Genomic DNA, 20,486 nt, shown 5'->3' with positions numbered 1-20,486 from the left:
GTGCCCAAAGGCCAGAATTTCCTCTTCAGATGATTTAACAACACTGGATAGATCTACAGTGGCTGCCAGAGTGGCCACCAGATAACCTCTAGATTCACCATATTTTAATTCCCATTTCGCTTGCTCCAGGAAAGGTGATAAACCCTGGCCTGCCCCGCCCTCTCCCATCCTTGTCCTATTACCACTACCGTGCTGACAAAGCAATCAGGGAGGAAGGCTCCAACACTGCATCCGGTGGGCACTTTATGAATGTGTGTTGCTTCCCTTTTGCAATTTGACTCTGAAAACCCCAACAGAGAGAAAGCCCAACCCCCAGGATCCCTTCCTCATGAGAAGTGCTAGCAACCCAAGTAGTAAATAAACCCCAAATTCTCAAACTATACATTTAAAAACTTTTTAATGGTAAAATTTCCATGGTGAGACGGTCAAGTTGAAGTACTCAGTGTTGGTCCTTTAGAAGAAAGAACAATGAATGCATTGGAGTTGCACAGCGTGGAGTTGCATGGCTGAGGGAGAGCATGGGAAAAAAGGAGACAAGGGGCCTCGGAGACACTGATACCTTGGATGGGAGCTTGGGGAGGGGAACAAACCCCACTGGCCATCAGACCCTGCAGGAAGCTGCCCACATGATAGAGAAGGGCCAGACAAGAGGGTCTCAGCAGATCTCGCCCCACAGACGATATTAACTGGCCAGAGGGCAGTTCAACAGTTGTCAGAGGGCTGAAGTGCGTTAGGGGAGTTACCTGGACCCCGGTAGCTTTGTTTCAAAGGATAAACTTGCATTGCCTTCTGACATACTCGAGCCATCAGAGCCACTGTCAGAAGTCACTTCCCTGGAAGAAAGGTAGGGCTGCATGCCACCCGCCCTGTGGGCTTGCATTCCATCACACCAGCGTCTGGGGCTCCCCTCCCTCACAGACTCAGCACTGCGACCATGACACCAGCATCTCTCGTATTCCCCTGGACTGAAGCAGGTGGGACTGCATTTCAGCAAAGATTTGGCTACCTGTAAGAGCCGAGTGACTAGGCCTGGTCTTGGGACTTAAGACTGGCCCTCCACTTGTCACTGCCTCTGCCTCACATGTCCAGTCACCCCTTGGTTCTTGTCACCCTAGACCTGAGAACACACATTCCCAGTGGTGCTCAAGGGAATAGAAAGAGTAGATAAATCTCCAAGCAGACTTATTTGTGTACATGTGTGCTCACATATGGTTTCACACACACACACATACCACACACCACATAGACATAAACACATACAGATATATACAGACACACATACACACAGACATACACAATACAGACACCGAGACACACCCACACAGAGAGAGTCATACCCACAGACACCCCCCCATACACACACACAGAGAGAGAGAGAGAGAGAGAGAGAGAGAGAGAGAGAGAGGAAGACCCACCCCTGTTGGTTTGATTACATGGCTGCATAGAATACACCTAGTAATCCACACACAGTGATAAATAAACTTTGTGGAGCTTGCAAGTGTGACCATTAAAGCTGTCCAACATGGGGTAACCTTAAAAAATTAGGTTATGCTTACACATGTTTGCAATAAACACAAAAATGCCAAACTTTGAAATATAATGGCATTTACCACCAACCAGAAGTACTTAATAGTGAATCTTACAGCATGTGCCACAGACCAGAAGGGAGAAGAAAGGCAAGCGAAAGGCAGGCCTGAAGTGACGTGCCATACTGTGCCTGATGACTGGAAGACTAGCCGAGAATTTCAGTCCTTCCCAAATACATGTTCAGTTCTAATACAATTTGTTTAGAATTCCCAGCAAGAGTGTGGATGTCAGTAATATTGCTCTAAAATTTTTATAGAAAGACTACAGCATTAGAATGGCTAAAGCAATTGATATAATTAACTGGTAGGTAGGGTCAGTCTACTTGTTTTTGAGACTTTCATAACTATAGTAGCCAGAATTCAGTTTCAGGAGGTAAGGACACACTGATCAGTGGAACCCAGAGTAAGATCATGGCACAGCCTTCTCAGAAAATAGCCTTGTAACATTTTTATTTTGTTTTATTCTATTGTCTGTGTATGGGTATTTTGCCTGTGCATGTCTGTGTACCACATGCCTTCATTGCCTGTGGAGGCCAGAAGAGAGTGTCAAGTCCCCTGGAACTGGAGTTACAGATGGTTGTGAGCCACCATGTGGGTGCCACCACGTGGGTACCTGGGTGCTAAGAGTCAAGTCCAGGTCCTCTACAAGGGCAGCCAGTGGGCTTAACTGCTGAGCTCTCTTTCTAGAATTTTGGTAGCTATGATTTCTGAAAAAGAACCTTGTATAAAAGTTACCTCAGAATGTATAATAATGTGTAAAACATAAATCAGTGTAAAACCCATGGGGGGGGGGAATAGAAAAAAATAGTATCAAGAGATAGTCAAAGAATTCTAAAACTTCAAATAACAAGCATGACTCATGCGAAGAAAAATGGATAAAAGACTATAGGAAAATTAAAAACTTCAGACACACACACACGTAAATCAATTGTCTCTTGGGACATTCTGTTTTGAAGTCACATCCCATCCCAACTCGTGTGAGTTTTTTTAATTTTTTTTTCAGAATTAGACAAATAAATATAATAAAAGCACAAAAATAGGAGGAAACAGAAGTTAATAGTAGGAAATAAAACAATAAGAATACACATAATGAGGCATTTTAAATTGAAACAAGTAAAAATCTTTAGTCTGTTTATTTTAAAACTTTTGTTCCTATTTTTAAAACTCTGAGCAAAACTTTGTCAGAGAGAAGAACTACAACTATATGTATAATTTTTTGTTTGCTTTGTCTCTCTTTTTTTTAATCACAGTAATTATATTGCTGGAAACAAAAAGGAGGTTGGGAAAAGCTCACCATTTAGTGTTAACTCTTCTTGTTTTTTCTTTTTAGCCATTTGGGATTGTTACATTGTTTTCTGTACACCCATAAAAAGGAAAGTATAAACTGCCTGGTGAGGAGAGCCAGCAACAAATCCCAGGCTAATGCATTCAGCTCCCCACACCAGAGTCGGTGTCCAGTCTTTAAAGAGAGCGTCCTCTAGTGGTCATCGCAGGAATAACAGGACTTGCTCTTTGAGTCAATGTAATTAAAGCTATACATCTGCAAGTTGGAACTCTTGGTCATTTCTTCTATCAGTCGGTGGATGACCGCCATGTTGCAGGAGGGAAACAGAACTCTCAGAGTTCACGCCCCACAACTGTGTAAAGTGCTGTCTTGGCAGAGGTGCAGAATGAATGCTCAGTCATCTCAAAGTAACTAATCAAGATTACCAAATTTCCATGAAGCTAGTATAGAAGAACAAAAGATCTAGAAACAAAGTAGAACTACCATAGAGATCCAACAATCCCATTTCTGGTTTTATAGCCTAATGAATTGAAATAGAACCTCAAAGGGCTATTCTAGCACCCCCATTCATTGAGAGCATTATTCACAATGACCACAAGGTGGACACAAAACAGATGCTCACCACCAGGTGATCAGATTAATAGAATAGTGGTCTGTATGGAAAAGGACAGAGGGACCCAAGACACTAGAGCAGATTTAAGCATGTAAAGCAGAGGTTTTTCAGCTTGTGGGTTGTGACTCCTTTGAGGTGGACCGACCCTTTTATAAGGGTGGAATATCTGATATCCTAAAATCAGATATTTACATTACATTAACAACAGTAACAACATTGCAGTTATGAAGTAGCAATGAAATAATTCTGTGATTGGGGGTCACCACACATGAGGAACTGTGTTAGAGGTCACAGCGTTCCGAAGGTTGAGGATCGCTGGCGCGAAGCATCATTTTATACAGTTAAGCATCATCCAGCGTGACTAGGATTGTGAAATGTGTGTTGTTCTTTCATTAGTGCTTTCACTGAATGATAAAAACTGCCAAGAGCAGACCGCCTGACAGGTGCTTTCCTTATGTCTGGCTGTTGACAAAGGCAGGCGACCACTTTCTGGAAGCTGGCAGGACTGCCTTCATGGTAGCCGGAAGGCCTTGCACAAGCCACCGATGATTTAAGGAAGCTACGCTGAGACTACTGCCCCTCAAAGCACACTCCTAGTCCCAACTGAGCAGCTCCCTCTGGATGTTTTGCCACCTAGAGCTGTTTCTTCCAGACCCGAGGTGAACCACTTCCTCTGATGGCCCACCATGAAGGACTGCAAACACCTCTGGATAGTCCTTTTGTTTTGTTTTTGGTCAGCAGGAAGTCTGTCTCTCATGCTGTTCTCTGGCATTGCAACAGTAGGCTCAATAAAAAGTTTCTCTTCAATAGTCTTTGCCTAATCATGATTCTTGGTTTTTGTCTTTTATTTTGTTTTTAGATTATAATATAGTTACAACATTCTATCTTGGCTTTCCTCCTTCCAAAACCTTTCATGTGCTCCTCCTTGATCTCTTTCAACTTCATGGCTTCTCTTTTCATTAATTGTTATTACAGGCATATATATATACGCATATACGTATATAATGTTGCTCACATGTGTTTTCAGGGCTGACCATTTGGTATTGGATAACCATTTAACTAGTATGCTGTTCCCTATAGAAAACTATGTTTCTTGCTCTCAGCATTCTTAGTTGTCTGTAAATCTTTGTGTAGCGGTGTCCTTGTGCCCAAAGATAAGTGTAGTCCTCACCCCTCATCAAAGAAACATCTCTTTGTAACAAACAGAGGCCACTACAGAAAACCACAACTAATCAAAACTCAGAGTTGTGGAGCCCAGTCCCAATGGAAGCATCTACTCCACACTCCCACACCTAAAGCTCAGAGAACACTGTTGAAGAGTGGCCTGAAAGATTAAGAGCCAGACGATCAGGGAGTTTGCTGTGAGACTGTCTCCTAGGAACATCAGGAGCTGCACCCATAAGGTCCCACCAGCAGGACGGCCCAAACATGAGCTGAACAAGGGCAACACCCATAGACATGACATGGAGGAAGCCCATGGGGCTTCAACCTACACAAAGGTTTCCTTTTTAAGTGCAGTGGGTTGAGCTGATAACACAAAACCTAAATGTTACTAATAGTAAGAAGAGGGTGGAAGACAGATGAGAGAGAGAGAGAGAGAGAGAGAGAGAGAGAGAGAGAGAGAGAGAGAGATATTGGGGCTTGGGAATGTAGGTAGAAGTGACAACAAGGAGCAGCAGAAATATAGTGTAGGTAGGAGAGGACAGACAAGGAAGAAGAAACACCGACATCTGTGAGGAGGCAGCATGAGAAACTGTGGGATTGTGGGTGCTGGCCACTGGAAAACATGCAGGAAGCAGCCAAGCATCTCGGACTGTATTATTCAGGGTTCTTTAGAGGAACAGAACTTACAGAATGTGCACGCACGTGCGCACACGCAGACACACACACACACACCCATGCGCGCGTATATAACCGGATTTATGAGAATAGCTTACAGGCTGTGGTCCAACTTGTCCAACAATGACTGCCTACCAACTGAAGGTCCAAAAATTCAGTAGTTGTTCAGTCCATGAAGCTGGGTGCCACAGTGGTCTTCAGTATATGTCAGAATCCAGAAGATGGGTTCTAATGCCAGTGAAGAAATGGAGAGTGAGAGCAATTGGACAGAGAGCAGGCTTCCTTCTACCATGATGTTTACCTAGGCTGCCACCAGAAGATGTAGCCCTGACTAAACTGGACCTTTCCACTTCAAAAGACTTAATTGAGAAAGAAAAATCTCTCACAGGTGAACCAAGCCACTTGGGTTGTAGTTAATTCCATATGTAGTCAAGTTGACAAACAAGAACAGCCATCACATGGGCCAGGAGTCCTAACATGCCAGGTCTGACAGCAAGAATACTGGTCACTGGAGGCAAGGGCACAGTGTCCTAGACCTGGAAGGTGTCCTGCTGGCTGCTGAAGGAACTAAGAGCCCCAGTGCCAAGTCTCACCCAGGGGCTGCAACACTGACAAGCACCACTGTGGCATTTGACAGCAGCTGCTCTGACTGCTTCGTGGAGCCATGGTTTTCACTAGCTATTAAGTGCCAGGCCATTGGCATTTGGAACCTAGAGCAAGCAGTAAGTGTCTAATCACAGCACTTTGAACCCTAAGCCACTGGTTTCTAATGCCTGGAACTCTAAGTCTCTAGTTTTGGGGGTTTGAAGCTATGAACCTCTGTCTGCCAGCTGTCCAACATTCAAGGGCCCAGGGCTACCAAACACTGAACAAATTACTCCTTGCCAACACCCAATTCCCATCTAAGTACATCAAAAGAAACCCATCCAGCTCACTGGCAATAAACGCAAAGAATGGATTATCCTTCCTTATCTATAGGAAAGTATTGCTGTTAAATAAGGATCAGGATAAACAAATAGGCTGAATAGATGTTTATTCAGGGAGAAATAACTTACAACCTAGACAGATGAACACCAGCAAGTTCCACCAGATGCTCTCCTGTCTGAGTCCCACCAGCCAGAGAGTTTCCCTGCTCTTCCTCAGACCTCCCTCCACAGGTCACTTCCGCCCATGGCTCCACCCCTAATGGGCGTGGTCAGTGCCACAGAAGGACTATCTCACTACAATTTCCCTTTTAGTCTAAAGAAAAGATTTAGGCTTAATACAAAACTATATACAAAACAGTGAATAACAAGTGTGCTCTAAGAAAAGGAAAATCGAGAACAAAACGACCTACATATCTAGTCCTAGGGTGAAGGCATAATGGAGTTTACAATAGAGTTGTCCTAAACTGGAAAACGTAAGTCTAGTACCTAATATATCTAACTAGGAAGAGAGAATAATAGTTGTGATAGTTTAATCTTCAACTTCATCAAGGCCTGAGAAGGAAAATAATGATACTAGGGTAGACAGGAAGTGCGGATGGGCAACTTCCAAAAGATGCAGCAAGGACAGAAACAGCAAGCTACCTGGACAGTCACCCTAGTTCTCACCGCAACGTTGGTACACCCAGTTTTGGCTAAGGCCAAGAGAACTTGACAGACCACAACAACAGCAGGAAGGTAGAATGGCTGTCTTACCCTGACTTGGTAAGGTCCAGCAGTCTTCTATATTTGTCTCCTGCAAGCACATTTGAAGACATGGATGAACTTTGAAGAAACTCTGAGAAGATACTCTGCTAAGTAAAATAAGCCATCCATAAAAGACATATACCTCACAATTGCCACTTATATGATGAACCTACAGTATCTAAACTCAAAGAGAATGGAGAATCAAATGGTAATGCCAAGGTCTAGGAGAGAGAAAAATGGGAATTACTGTTCAGTTTCCATTTTGCAAGATTGGGAGGTTCCGGAGACTCATTGCACACATATATTCCACACCTCTGAGCTGTACCGTCGAACTGGCCAAGACTGCAGATATTTCCCCAGCCTGTGGGCTGTGTCTTCACTCTGCTTCTCCTCTGCTTTGATGTAATCCCATTTGCCCATCTTTGTATCTGTTGCCTGACCTTTCAGAGTCATATCGCAGAAGTCTTTGCCCAGACCCATGTCATGGACTTTTCCCTATGTTTTCATCCAGCAATTTCATAGATTTATGTCTTGTATTTAAGTGCTTAACTTGTTTTGAGTTTTGTTTGCTTGATATGTGTGTTTGCATACTCTCGTGTGTGCACACATAACTGTGCATACACATGTTGTGTGCATGTATGTGGAGGTAGAGGCTCACACCAAGTGCCTTTCTCTCTCCATCTTACTTTTTGAGGTAGCATCTCTCACTGAGCCTGATCTTACTGAGTTGACAAAACTAGCCGTCCAGCAACCCCAGGGCTCCTCCTGTCTCTGCCTTCCTAGCACTGGGAGTGCAGGCTTACACCACCACACCTGGTTTTTGTGTACATGGGTGCCAGAGACCAAACTCAAGACCTCACTCTTGCATGGCAAGGGACATCACCAGCTAAGCTATCTTCCCCACCTCCATGCCATGTTTTGATACATAATGCATTGTGCAGGGTAAGCATACCCTTAGATGTTTATTCCTTCTTTATGGGGAAGCAGCCAATAGCCTTTCTCCTAGTTTAAAAAAAAATAATCAGACCATGTCACCATCATCACATCTATATCACTGTGCAAGAAGGAAAGCAGATCTCATTTATGTCTTATCTAATTGCAACTTACTGCCCATTGACCTATCTTCTTTCCTATTCACCTTTCCTTTAATTCTCCCAGCTGCTGGCAGCCCCTGTTCTACACACGGTTTCGATGAGGTGTTCTATTTTTTTACTCCAGGTATGAGTGACATCACTTAGACATTTTTATTTTGTGCCCAGCTTACTTCGTTATTTAGTATACTGCTCTCTGGTTCTATCCTGACTGTTTCTGTTGTTGTGAATACATGAATTTCACCTCTTCTCATGGCATAGGTGCCGTGTTTTATCCACCCATTTATTGGTGTGTGGGCACTTGTATAATTCCCAGTTCTTGGCCCTTACAATACTGGCAGAATAAACAGGTGACTCCAGATGTCTCTCTAACATAAGGACTCATTTTTCTCTCCACATCTATACTGGGTAGTAGGATTGGTATGGTATATGGTGTTCTATTTTTAGCTTTTTATTTTAATTTATTCTTGGACAGTTTCACACATGTGTATACTACAGTGCTGTCACACTTGCTCCCCTACCCTCTCTCACCCCCTCCCAATCCATCAGCGCCCCACCTTCCTCCCGAGTCCCACTCCTTCTTTGCTTCTTTTTCTTTTGGCTTTGTTTTGTTTTATGAGTTTAGCCAGGGCTTCCCATGTAAGCATGGATGTGGAGCTATCCACTGATGCAATGGGAAGCTCCTTTTCCCTTCATTTTCACTAGAACTTACTTTTTTTAATTAATTAATTTATCATGTATATAGTGTCCTGCCTGTATATATGTCTACACGCCAGAAGAGGGCACCAGATCTCACTATAGATGTGAGCCACCATGTGATTGCTGGGAATTGAACTCAGGACCTCTGGAAGAGGAGACAGTGCTCTTAACCTCTGAGCCGTCTCTCCAGCCCTAGAACTTATAATTTTTAATTAAAACATTTTTATTTATTGCAATTGTAGCTGCACATGTTACAGTGTTTGTGTCTAGGTCAGAGGACAGTTCTGTATAGTTGGTCCTCATCTTCCACCTCTGCATGAGTTCTGAGGGTTGGACAGAGGTTGCCGGACTTCAGCAAGCACCTTTATCCACTCAGGCAGTGCTTGCACGTGCACACACACAAGACAGGGTTTCTGGTAGCTTAGAGAGAACATTTGTCAGTCCCAATGTCACTAGTATTTTTGATAGATTGCTTTGAATCTACAAAATGCTCTTCATAGCATGGATTTTTTTAATGATACTGATTTTTTCAATCCATAAATATGGGCTATCTTTGCATTTTGTCATATCATCCTCAACATTCCTTAGTATCATACAATTTTAATTGTACAGATATTTCACTTTGTTAATGAAGTTTATTTCCAGGTATTATTTTTTGGAAATGAGATTGCTTTTCTTGCTTCATCTTTCAGATAATCAACTTATTGATACTTAGGTGCTAGTGATTCTTATATGGTGCAACATGGATATGCGTATTTACTAGTTCTAATAGGTTATTTTTGATGAAGTTACTGGGTGTTTTCTATATAGGCTTATGTCACCCACAAATAGTGACAAGGTGACTTCCTTTTTTCTTTTACCCTTCCCTCCCCTCTTGCTGGCACTCTGTATGTCCATATTTCTTCGGTACTGGGACTCTGTCTTTCTTTAACGCCTTGACTCTGGACAGTTATTTTAGTGTTGGTGGAAAGGTTAGAAATGAAGAGAGATGGGCTGGAGAGTTGGCTCTGCCATTAAAGGCTTCGTTAAGAAATGAAGAGGAAGCTTTATTACGGGTCTCAGGAAAAAGGGCTGAGGAGAGTGAGATGCAACACGGGAAGGGGGCATGGCAGTTTGATGCTGAGCTGGGAAGTGTATGAGAGACTTCGGTGTGGGTGGCCAGAGGGATGTGTTAGTTGAGGATTCAGAGAAGCATAAAGTTAAAATCAACTGTTAAAAGCCATGATTCTCAGTTCCACTGGGCCCAGTCAGCTTACAGATGTTTAAGCAAACCCTTGAGGAAGAAATTTTTGTCCCAGGAAAACATCTTTCTTTGTTCCCTTTATCTGAATAAAAAGACAAGAAACAAAATAAGGTCCTTTTCTTTCACCTTCCCTCACTTTATAACCAAACTTTATCGTTTAATCAGACTTTTAATTAATGTATAAACCAGATCCTTTAGGGGGAGAGAAGTGGCTAACAGGGATTCCAGGCTAAGGAAGCGAACAGCTGGATTGGCATAGAGTTAGGGCAACTGTGGAAGGTTCCAGATTCTGAAATGCAATGGGAATGATCACTATGAAAGCCCCAGGACTGTGATGGACATTTTTTCTGTTCACCAAAAGATGTGGCCAAGGAGGACAGAACTATTAAGGTACACAGACAATGGCCGCCTCTCAGATAGTCACACTGTTTTCCACCATGCTGGGCCGGAGATACTCATAGGGCAGGTCCAGGTTAGCATTCCGGGCCTCAATCTCCTTGTCCATGATAGCCAGCTCTTCCTGGAATTGCTTCAGTACAGCCCGGGGTTCAGGGCCTGAGAAATATTCCTCTTTATGCTGCCCCAGGGCCACCTGAGAGGGAGAAAACAAAATGGCTCAGGCCACTGAGCCTCTCTCAGGCAGGAATACTGTGCCTCAGTCAAGCTGCCTCCCCACCCCCTGGCCAGAGCCCAGGCATCTATGTCTAACCATGACAGGCTGGCGTCTGCCAAGGAACTTGGTGAATGTCATCTGCATCCGTGCCTGCTGGAGAGTAGGCATCGCATCCAATATGTCCTTCTCTGTCACATCCTTGGAGGTCGGTGGGGGCTTCCGCATGGTGCATGGGCCATTTGGGATCCAGGCGTACCAGTCCAGCTGCAGATAGAACAGTCACTCAGAAACTAAGGCAGACTGCCCAGACATTGAATGTTTCTCCCCATCTCCAACATCCCAGAGGCCTGTGGAGCAATGATCATGTGAATTACCTGACCCAGGTGTGTAGAGGCATGCTGACCAGTGCATGTAAAGATGCACATGGCAATGAAACGGCACAGCTGAGCCCGGGTCTCTAAGGACAGGGGAAACCTGGGTGAAATAAAGAGAGTTAGATTTGAGACCGGAATATGAAGCAGATTTCATGCAAGCAAAAATGTCTGTGATACACCAAGGCCTTGTTCTGGTCATAGCCTCTACAGCCTATGGTTCACAAATAGTGTGCACTCAACACTGATATGTAATGGAGACCATTACAGAAAACAACAGCCAATCAAAATCAGAGTTGTGGAGCCCAGTCCCAGTGGACACATCGATAAAACAACTCCTGAACCTAACAAGGCTGGGGGTTCTTTCCAAAGAGAGGGCAGAAAGATTGTAAGATCCAGAGGATAAGGAACTTTTCTGTGAGATTGTGTCTCCTGGGAATGTCAGAAGTGTCACTGATAAGACTGCCTAACCATGAACTGAGCAAGGATGACAAGGATGACAGACACGCTGACTTGGATGAGGAAGGCCCAGGAGGCCTCAAGCCCGCACTAGACCACTAAGGAGTGCTGAGAAATAATCTTCCACAGGGAACAGCACAGCAAGTGGTGTGATCCAATACCAAATGGGGGCCCCTGAAAACACACAGACTGTGCAGGGTGTATTTATGTATTTAAGCATATATAATAGCCAGGTGGTGGTGGTGCATGCCTTTAATCCCAGCATTCAAGAGTTCAAGGCCAGCCTGGTCTACAGAGCAAGTTCCAGGACAGCCAGGACTGTTACCTGGCTTGAAAAACCAAAAGAGATGTGTGTGTGTGTGTGTGTGTGTGTGTGTGTGTAACAACAAATAATGAAAAAAAAAAAGGGGTCCATGATTTTGAAAGAGAACAAGGAGGGGAATTTGGGAGGGTTTGGAGGGATAAAAGGAAAAAGAAAATAATCCCCCCAAAATAAGAATCAATAAAACTGAAGCATGTGGGTTGGGCCTTGGAGCTGCTTTCTAGTTCTAGGGTAGGGATGAGTAAGGGAAATATCTAAGAGGATAATAGGTTTGGCTCCAGAGAAAGCTCCAGGTGCGTGAGGAGAGAGAATACTGCGAGAGGATGGGAAGTCAAAGGAGCTGCAGAGAGAGGGTGGTGGTTCAGGCAGGGAGGTGGGGAGGCACCCAGGCAAGTGTTTCAAGGTATCAGACTAGGAATTGGAATGTTGACAGACTTGTGGGTAACCATGCAAGGTTACTCAGGAGGACCCTGTGCCTTACCCCCGGTCCTGGCCCCGCTGCAGTCCAATCTCTGTGATTTCTCTGCACCAGCCCTGCAGCTCCGGATCACCCTTCACGTCGATGTCACTCTTGTAGAAAAGCTCAAGCATCCTTTCCACATACCTGCTCCCCAGAGAAGAGGGTTTCAGCCACAGGGCCAGGCTAGGGCCTCTGGGACCTGTTGCCCCCCACCCCACACGCACACAACACACAACACTCCCTCTCTGTGTCATCCTCACCTATGGATGATTTCCCATAGCTTGAGGGCATCCTGGGCATACAGAGAAGATTTCACATCCAGGAGCCCACGGTCAGCCAAGTCATCCGGAGGGCAAAAGGAGCGGTAAGTCAAACAAGCTGTGGCTCTCTGGAGAATGTCCACATGGCCTCCACTCCCTGTGCTTACCACCTGAGGACAGACCAGGGTTAGCCAAGCCAGGGAATAGAGGGAGGGAGGCTGGCACCAGCAGGCTATTCAAGTATGAGCCAGGTGAAGGACAACCTTCAGTACGAAAAGAATGGGTAGGGGAGATACCTTTGAGAGACTCCTTCCCCTTCACCCATCTCTTGCCATACCAGATCAAAAATTCCCCATTCAGAGACAAGATTATTCCGTGCCAGGATGTTGATCTCCATGGTGTAGCGAAAGTGAGGGATGAGGAGCTGATTGTGGGGAAAAGAAATGAGATATAGTCAAATAACAGAAACAGCAGGATCCATGGCAAGGGGAGCGAAAAGACCATGATGAGAAGGGAGAGGGAGGGTTACATGAGACAGAGTCCAGCAAGCAATGGACTCGTACCACAGAAGCCAGTGGGATCCGCCACTCTGAGCCCATCCCTCATTGACCAGAATTCATCTTCTCTGTCTCTCTTTGACTCCTTGTCCGCCACTGCCTCTCTTTGTCTCTGCTTCCCTCCCGCCCTTTCTCTTCCTCTCTTTCCCCCTCTTTCTCCCTGTCTCTCCCTCTCCCTGTATTCAATGCCCTATAGAAGAAAACTCTTCCTTGACCCTCCTTCCCCTCCCAGAAGGATCCTAATCTTGCGTTTCTCCTTCTCAGCTAGCTTCCTGAGGAGTCTCTACAGGTTCTACTCAGCCCACAACCCGATTCCCAGCATCTCCACTGCCCCTTCTCCACCCCCCTCCCAGCAGCCCTTGTCAACAAATTAACCAATGATGTCCATATTGGCAGAGTACCCTCCTCTGCAACTATGCTGACTCCCCAGCTATATTTGGGGTGGATAACCAGCCTCTCACACTTCCTTCTCTCGGATGCCATGACTCACATTCCTTGCCCCTCCCCCACCTCAGTGGATGTCCCCTCTATGGCTCCTACCATCGCTCTACCTCCTCTTCTGACTTTTAGAGGGTGAGGCCAGCTACTATCATGTCTCAGGCTAACTGTGCTACCGAGGCACCAAGCCTAAGTCCTAGAGAATTTACTCCAGCATAGTGATTTCAGCTACTTCTGTTTCCTGCTCACTGAAATCCGTATCTCCAGCCCCTTCCTCATATATCCCCCTTGTCTCCAGAGTTTTCAGACAGGTGTCATAAGTATGTGATCAAAACAAGGCTCTGACTTCTCCTCTCCAAATACTGCAGCTTTCTTTCTTGTCATCTCCCTCTTCCCTTCTCCACCTCAACAAGCTATAACCACTTTCTAATGTTTCAGTAACATCTACTATCCAGCACAGCCACAGTCCTCCCTGCCTCACCACTGGGGATTGCTCCTTCTGAAGCGTCCTCACGCTCCCCACCCCTCGGTCAGCCTCCTCACTCTGAATTGCAACTCCCATGTAAAACCTATTCTTGCCCAGCTCACAGCAAGAGCTTCAGGGTTTCCACAGGAGGGTTTCTGTGTGTGCGCGTGTATCCACGTAGAGACTGAGAGGGCTGCTTCTCCTCATTTGCTGGAGAGCAGACCCTGAGGTTAAGTGTGGACTGTGAGCAGCAGATGTGAGCAGTGACAGGTGCCCTGAAATACCTTGTATATGGGATGCAGGCTGGGTAAGCTTCTCATTGTGGCCACAGAAATAACCTCGGCCATTAGATGCCCCCTTAGCAGATGTGACTGTAACTGGTGCAGCTGGAAATCAGAACTTCGGACCCAGATCTTGGCCAGGAGCCAGGCCATGGGGGGATCCGAGGGCAAGAAGAGCAGAGATGGGGAACATCCATGTCTAGGTGGCTGGAGCTGGAGGAGAGAGAGAGCTGAGATCCTGGATGTCTAAGTCCCTAAAGGGAGCCACTGTTCACTGTTGGGGAAGACATTTTGGTTCTTGTACCTGAATGAGCATGGGTAAGAGGCGTCCATCAGGCTCTAGCTTCAGCATGACCAAAGGGGCTGTCACATACTGCTGCTTAAAAATGATGATGTTGGGCTTGACACCATCCAGCAGGCAGAAATCAGCTTCAAACAGAGATCCAGCCTGTGGGAGCCGGTCACAGGCAGATAGAGAGGCTGGACTCAGTCCTCGACCCCCTTTCTACCACTTACCAAAGTGGACCCTCTCTACCACCCAACAGGTTTGCTTTAAACAACCAATCTCTCCAGAACAAAAGCCCTGGATGTACCATTTGTTGCTCGAACTTCCCTGAGGTGAAGTTTCTGCTTCTACAATGGATCACAATTCCCAGCCTGTCTTCAAATACACCCCAGGCTTTAGCCAAATGTAGCACAAATTGCTCCTTTACTCCCTTTACCCAAAAATAAGTCTTTTTATTTTTCAAGACTCTACTTAGTTCTCCTCCTCCCCATCTTCCCTCCCTCCTCCCCTTCTCCCCTCCCTCCTCCCCTCTTCTCTCCCCTTTCTTTGTTTCCCCTTCTTTCCCTCCTCCTCCTTCACCTCCCCACCCTCTTACCCCTTTCCTTCTCTCCTTTCTTTGGGCAGTCTCTGTGAAATGTGCTCTCATAACATAACCTGGAGCCCACTATGTATAACAGGCTGGCCTTAAACTTGACCTCTGCCTCCTAAATGCTGGGCTTCCAAACAAGAGCCACAACACCCATCTTGTTCGGTCTTGATTTTCCCTCCAAAAGCTCTTCCTTAGGACTAAGGCTGAGCTGTCTCATGAAAAACAAAGGGATAAAGGAGAGGGCGGAAAAGTCGATAAGGATGGATGGGGTGTTTCCAAAACGGCGGCAGCGATGGCACCAACAGCGGCAGCCAAGAGCGCTTTGAAGTGAAAAAGTGGGATGCGGTAGCCCTCTGGGCCTGGGATATTGGGGTTGATAACTGTGCCATCTGCAGGAATCACGTTATGGGTCTTTGCATTGAACGCCGGGCCACCCAGGTGTCTGCTACTTCCTAAGAGTGTACTGTAGTGTGTGTGTGTGTGTGTGTGTGTGTGTGTGTGTGTGTGTAGGGGGGGCTGTAATCATGCTTTTCGTTTACACTGCATCTCTCGATGGCTCAAAACCAGGCAGGTGAGTCCCTTGGACAACAGAGAGTGAGAATTCCAAAAGTATGGGCACTAGAAATGACTCTCCCTAAAGCTCACCCATTTGTTACTTGTGTAGAGACTCACCTTCCTGTTAATTAGACAGAACCGTGGTTTTTTTCTTTCCTTTTTTTTTTTTTTTTTTTTTTTTTTTTTTTGAGTTTACTGTTTCCCACAGCCCTATTGTATTTTGTGTCAACGTCCTTAAGTTCGGGAAAAAAAACATAAAGTCGATAAGACTATACTGAACATTGTTTTCAACCACAGTTAATTTTGTGCCTCCCTGCCCTCAAACGTTTGGCAATGTCCAGAGTCATTTTTGGTTGTCACAAAGATGTGATGTTGATATCTAATAGGTAAGAGGCAGGGGCTACTACTAGACCCTTACTGTATAGCAAAGTGCCCTAAAACAATGTAGGTCATAATGATGACATAGAACCAAAGTTGACAAACCCACAGTGCTGATGAAACCCATCCCTTTGTGGGCAAGCCCAAAGAAATTGATCTTTAAAAGAAACTCTAAGTGCTGATGAAGGTATAAGCGATGGAGGCGTACATGAAAGAAAGGAAGGAAGAAGGGGAGGGAATAGAAGGCAAAAAGGTGGGAAGAGTGGCGGGCGCGGAGGGATAAGGAGTGGCAGCTCCGCACCTGGAGCTCCTTCTCCAGCTGGGTCTGCAAGTCTTGCATCTCGGGAGGCAGGACCAGCCGGGCTGGAAGGCTCCTGGAGCGCCTGAGGAGCATCGGGTTTGCACCATTGAGGAACTGGTACCCAAAGAGGGCATCGTCCTTCCAGGAATCACGAATCTTCCCTGAGAGCATCAGTTGAGAATACAGTGTGAGTTCTAACTTAGTCCTCCCACTAGCCCGCCCATCTTCTGCCCTCTCTCCCCTCTTCTTTCAGATCCCCGGTTTTGGAATTCTTGGTAGAGATTTTGGGAAGTTGTGGTAGCTGACCGGCCAGAGCAGTCGTTTCACGTGGGAATATTTTTTGGTAATCTTCCAGTTTTTGTACACAACTTATGAAATCTAGAGTCCCCTTAATGGCAAATTCCTTCAACCTGCGCAAAGAACAGCATGGGGGGAAAAATCAAGTAAGAGTTCACCTTGCAGCTTAGGGCGAAACTGCACAAATTCAACCAAGTTTCAACTAAGTACTCACCCTTTGACCAGAGAGAGGGAAAAGTCTAAATCCTTATCCTCCATGAATCTCTGGTTCCTGGGGAGGTCCCACTGTGTACTCCCCGCTACAGGCAGGATTAAACCCTCCTTCCAGGAGCCCCACCTAGAGGACAAGGACGAATACAAAAATCCTAAGTGAGGCAGTGGTTTGGGGGTGGGAAGTGGAGGATGAACCAGGCTTTCTCGGACTCACCGGTACACCTTCCTTCGGTCCTCCATCTCCTGCTCTCGATACTTCTTAAACAGGCTCTGAGTGTCGTCGTTTACCTTCAGGGCTGGGAGAGGCCGACACACGAGCTTGCATCCTCTCAGGACACCGCTGTGTGCCAGGGTCACTCCAACTTATCTTCTCCTCAATCTCATCCTTTCTAGTCTCCCCCTCACCCTTATCTCTCTAATCTTTTTCTTTTATTTCATAACACCCCCCCAACGACCTACTGCTTCCTTCAGCGGCGCCCCCAGGCCCCTCACCAGTGCCCTCGCATAGGCAGATAGTCTCGTTGTTCTGCACCCAGCTGTAGCAGGGGAAAAAGGCCTCTCCTTGGGTCCCAGGGCCCTGCACAGTGACCCACTTGCAGAACCAGTCAGAATCCAATAGGCCTTTGTGCTTGTGCATCTTCACCAGCAGGAGGCGCCCCAGATGCACAGGGACGTCGATCTCCAGCTCCGTGGTCTGTGGATAGGACACCGCTCCTTAGCAAGTCTGGGGTCCTCAGTGAGAGTAGCGGTGTCTGCGAGCCCTCAGAGAAGCTTGGCTCCTCTTGCCCTTCTAAGAAGCACCCTAGGAAAGAGACCCGAACCAAGAGGCGGCGAGAAAGGAGCAGGGTCTCTGTTGGGCTCCTGACTCCCTGTGTACCTGCTGCGCGCTCCAGCGAACTCTCATCCTCACCCCCTCTTTCTGGCCAACCTGTCTTTCCAGTTCCTTTCATTGTCCGCTTTCCTCTCAGTGTCCACCTGCGCCTGACACCATCCCTGGCCCACCCTCTCTGGGGTCAGACTTCCTCTCCTCCCCCGAGTCCCCAGGACCCCTGCCGAGTCCCTGGTTCCCGGGCCTCTGCACGCCCGACCGTTGCCCGAACTCACCCCTCCCCGCAGTGGTCGAAATTGCTTCCCGAGATCCGCCTCCCCGTGCTCGCCCACCAGCCACAGCTGCACCAGGTTGCTGGAGCCCGCCAGAAGCGAGTCTCCGGTGACCACCCTGATCGTGTACTTGCCCATCTCTGCAAGTCCTCTAGAGGGACCTGGGAGAATCGGCTTTTAAAAGGATCTGAGAGCCAGCCACACCTAGACCAGAGTTTGGTGTATTTGAGTTCCCCCCGCCCACAAGTTCCTCACTCACTCAAGGGCAAGACTCTGATACCCATCTTCGCTGTTTTTAGGTCTCCGGGCAGTTTCCAAAGATACAGCCCCTTGTTCGCTTGGCTAGGGCTTCATGCCCAGCCCTTAGCGAAGCACACAGCTAGCTAAGCCGCACACCCATCCAATTTTAGTGGAGCACAATTAAAGAGCAGCAGACAGAAGAAATTAGGGAAGTGCTTTGGATGGGGGCGTGCTTTTCAGTGGAAAGTATATCCTTGGCAAAGACACAGAGGTTTTGTTGAGGTCAGGTACTGTAGATGTGTTCATTGTTCCAACAAGACAGCCAGGAGAGGGGGTTTGAAGTGTCCATTAGACCCTGGTCTTTGAGGCCAAGGCTTTAGGCTGAGCACACATGTTGTGCCCCGCGGGTGTACCCCCTTCAGGACTGTCTTCCCACCCCACCCACGTCCCAGGGTTTGGCCACTTTCCCGTTCAGAACGAGTACAGCTCACAGGTACACACCTCCCTCCTGTGGCACTCCTGCAGTACCTATAACTGCCTCCATCCCGGCTCTCTTGCGATACTCTGGGCAAAAGTCCCTGAATCCACTGTGGTTTTTGCTTAAGAACCACTCTTGCCTCGTGTCGGTCAAAACAGGTGGCTAAGACCTGAATCTAAAAGTATGCAATCATCGAGGGTGAGTTGACATTAATTTACATCGAAGCAGGTGCCCGAAGGATCTTGTGGAACAGACACTAAACACAGCACCTGTCTAGATCTTTAGCATTTTTGAGACAGGTTTTCTCTGTGTAGCCCTGGCTGTCCTGGAACTCGCTCTGTAGACCAGGCTGGCCTTGAACTCACAGAGATCTGTCTGCCTCTGTCTCCCCAGTGCTGGGTACACCACCACACCTAGCCTTTTTATTATTCCTTTTAAAGTTGTCTTGGCTACTTTTCATCAGTAACCTGACAGTGCTGTTTAAGTGATTTTTATTTATACAGTCAGCTAAAATTCTATTTGATTCTAATAAGAAATTATAGCTATGATGTACACATGGCTATTATTACCATTCCATTGCTAATATTTGTTTATGAATTGCAAAATTTTACAGTAATCACAGCTGACATGAAAGCTTACATAACTATGTTGATGCCTGTGGCTCTTGATACCACCAAAGGCTAAGAGGATAGGGCTGTAAGGGTTGGCCCCGCCCCCTTTCTGGCCCCTAGCCCTCTGAGGCACTCAGGAGAAAGGGCCCTACACCTCATCTGGGCAGCATAATAGAGCTGATTCTATTCACAAGGACTGGGCTAGCTGGCCCTGAGAACATGATCATGGGATACTGCCACGTGGTGAGAGAAAGATGCCCTCCTCTCCATTCTCACCACCTGAAGCAATGGGGGAAGAGAGACCTGACTCAACCCCTCACCAGCTGCAGCTCTCAGGAGAACAGGCCCTGTGCCTTACCTGGGCCGCACAGTAGAGCTGGCCCTGTGGACAGGAGCATGGCTGAGCCAGCCCGGAGGGCATGAGAGAGGCATAGCAGCTACCAAGGCCCTCGCCTCCCTCACTTGTGATATGGTGGTCAGGAGGAGGGAAAGATGCCCTCCCTCCTCCCCCTTGCTGCCTCCAGCTGATGAGGGAGCTGGCCCTCCCCCTTACCAACTGAAGCGCTCAGGAAAGTGGGCCCTGCTCCTCCCCTGGTCAGCACAAAGGAGCTGACCCTGTTGGCAGGTGAACCAGCCCTGAGAACATGAGATGGGAGATTTGACTTCACCCCTCATCTGCCATATGGTGGTGTGGGCAGGGAAGAGATGCCCTCTCCCTCTGCCCCTTGCCACCTGTGGCAGGTGGGAGAGATGGCCCTGAGGGCATGAGAGTGAGACAGCTGTCCCTGCCCCTCACCAGTTGCAACCCTGGGCAGCACAGTAGAGCTGGCCCTGATGGTGTAGTTGTAGGAGAAAGACCCTAAGGGCATGAAAGCAGGAAAACTGATCCCGCTGCTTGCTCATTGCTGCAAGGGGTGGCCTAGTCAGGACAGTGATGGAAAACTCACCCTGATGTTGAGGATGGGAGAGAGCTGGCAGGCTGACCAACCCTGAAACTACCCAGGCCCAAAACTGGGGCTAACTTGTCCCACCCCAGCATCCACCTCATCTGTGATCTACTGGAGCACATGAAGGGGCTGGCCCTGCACACCCAAAGCTGCAGGATCCCCATGACACAGGACAACTACAGGATGACCAAGAGGAGTGCCAGTGAGGGCCAGCAGTGATAGTGTAGCAGACACCAG

The 20,486-nt window shown here is 47.1% G+C and overlaps 1 protein-coding gene across 1 annotated transcript; it reads right to left on the bottom strand.

Annotated features, from left to right (window-relative positions):
- Positions 1-10,082: 10,082 nt before the first annotated feature.
- Positions 10,083-18,308, bottom strand: LOC127219012 (polyunsaturated fatty acid (12S)/(13S)-lipoxygenase, epidermal-type). The gene is made up of 15 exons (XM_051180174.1): positions 18,233-18,308; positions 17,977-18,134; positions 17,365-17,566; positions 17,087-17,168; positions 16,874-16,996; positions 16,669-16,772; positions 16,363-16,523; positions 14,558-14,701; positions 14,257-14,466; positions 12,849-12,935; positions 12,512-12,681; positions 12,273-12,395; positions 11,014-11,113; positions 10,736-10,903; positions 10,083-10,618 (listed from the first exon to the last, which is right to left on the bottom strand). Exons 1-15 carry the CDS (start codon positions 18,255-18,257, stop codon positions 10,439-10,441), a joined length of 2,037 nt encoding a protein of 678 aa, XP_051036131.1. The 5' UTR covers positions 18,258-18,308; the 3' UTR covers positions 10,083-10,438.
- Positions 18,309-20,486: the final 2,178 nt, after the last annotated feature.

Source organism: Phodopus roborovskii, unplaced genomic scaffold, assembly GCF_943737965.1.
Source record: "Phodopus roborovskii unplaced genomic scaffold, PHOROB, whole genome shotgun sequence".
Taxonomy (NCBI): Eukaryota; Metazoa; Chordata; class Mammalia; order Rodentia; family Cricetidae; genus Phodopus; species Phodopus roborovskii.
Note: the sequence above shows the minus strand (reverse complement) of the source record. Positions and strands in the feature narration are given on the sequence as shown.